Source organism: Helianthus annuus, chromosome 11 (assembly GCF_002127325.2).
Source record: "Helianthus annuus cultivar XRQ/B chromosome 11, HanXRQr2.0-SUNRISE, whole genome shotgun sequence".
Lineage (NCBI taxonomy): Eukaryota > Viridiplantae > Streptophyta > Magnoliopsida > Asterales > Asteraceae > Helianthus > Helianthus annuus.
In genome coordinates, this window is record NC_035443.2 from 158187252 (window position 1) to 158189073 (window position 1822).

General features: G+C 43.3%; 1 protein-coding gene across 1 annotated transcript; it reads right to left on the bottom strand.

Annotated features, from left to right (window-relative positions):
• Positions 1–280: 280 nt before the first annotated feature.
• Positions 281–880, bottom strand: LOC110888630 (extensin-like). The gene has a single exon (XM_022136147.1). The coding sequence runs from the start codon at positions 878–880 to the stop codon at positions 281–283; it is 600 nt and encodes a 199-aa protein (XP_021991839.1).
• Between the last annotated feature and the right edge of the window lie 942 nt (positions 881–1822).

Sequence of the window (1822 nt, forward strand, 5' to 3'; positions counted from 1 at the left end):
AGAGAGAGTGTAATAGAACTCAAAGAGTTCTGGAATCAAGAGAGAGAAGACAGGTTAGATGAATGATACAATCTGAATAGATCTTCTGCTTATATATTGAGCTCACAAAAGCCTTCTAAACCCCATCCAAGACGAGCCCACATATAGGGTCTGTTTGGTATGGGGTAATGGAATGGATGGGGGAATGAAATGGACGAGGTAATGGAATGGATGAGGTAATGGAATTGATCATTACCATTGCATGTCTTGTTTGGTTACCATGTGAGAATGGAATGAACCATTACTTTTTGTTGTTTGGTATGAGAGAAAACACGAAGGAATAAAATTGGATGGCGGTGGTCAATGATGGGCGGAAATGGTGGGTGATGATAGGTGGCAGTTGTAGCGGCGACGGCGGTGGTGGGAGGAGACTGCGGCGAGTGGAGACGGCAACGGGTGGTGACAACGGTGGTGGTGGTGGGTGATGGCAAAGGTGGGTGACGGCGGTGGTCAGAGGTGGTAGCGGTAGCGACGGTGGTGGCAGGTAGCAGCGGTGGTGGCGGTGGGTGGTGGTGGTTGATAGAGATGGCGGAGGTGGGTGGCGACAGCGGCGGTGATCGGAGGTGGTAGCGGCGATGATCGAAGGTGGGTGGTAGCTGTGATCGGAGGTGGCAACAGCGATGGTGGATGGCGGTAACGGGGATGGAGGTGGGTGGCGGCAATGCGGTGGCGGGTGACGGCAATGGTGGGTGGCGGCAAAGGTGGGTGACGACGGCGAATGACAGTGGTGGTGGGTGGTGGCAACGATAGTGGGTTGTGGTGTTGTCAATGAAGGGTGAAGAGGGAATAGAATGGAAAAAACAGGGTGGGGTGGGAATGATTTTGAGGAAATGGAATGCATTTAGGAATGGGCGATTCCATTCCATCGACCAACCAAACACTCTTTTTTTCATTCCCTCTCAATGGTCCATTCCATTCCACCACTCATTCCTCCATACCAAACGCTACCATAGTCATGTATACCTTGACCTGAATGGACTCTTAGCCCACCTGTACACAAGATAAAACCAATAATAACTATACTACTAAAAATAATGAAATTGATGTCATTAACCACAATATGTATTTTTAACATCCTGCCACAATTTCACTACTTAAACAAATCAAACAGTTTCAACGTTTCACATAAAACAATATGAGCCTTAACTAATTGTCCTTAGTAAACAAATCTGCCAATTGCTCTATATACTGAATTCTAACACACTTAATAATACCTTTAGCAATACAATCTCTTAAGAAAGAACAAATCAATTTCGAAATGTTTGGTCCTATCATGGAACATTGGATTTGCTGCAATATCAAGTGCAGCAATGTTATCACAAAACAGATTAATAGGCACATTGACCATAATATTTAGTTCATTCGGTAATTTTTTTAACCAAATGACTTCACATGCTGTTGCACACATAGCCCTAAACTCAGCCTCAGCAGAGGATCTAGACACAGTTGACTGTTTCTTACTTTTCCATGAGACTAAGCAATTTCTAAGAAGCACACAGTAACCAGACCTTCTAGTTGTTAAACACTTTGCCCAATCAGCCCCAGCATAAGTAACTAAATCAAATCAAATGAATCTGATTTACTAAACAAAATGGCTTTACAAGTCGCAGACTTGAGATACCTCAACAAATGAAAGGCAATTTTTAAGTGACCATCAGTAGGGTTATGCATGTATTGGCTTAAAAAATGTACAGCATATGCAATATTAGGTTTGGTATGTGATAAATAAATCAATTTACCTATTAACTGTTGATAACCAGTGATATTGTGTAAAGGACCAATA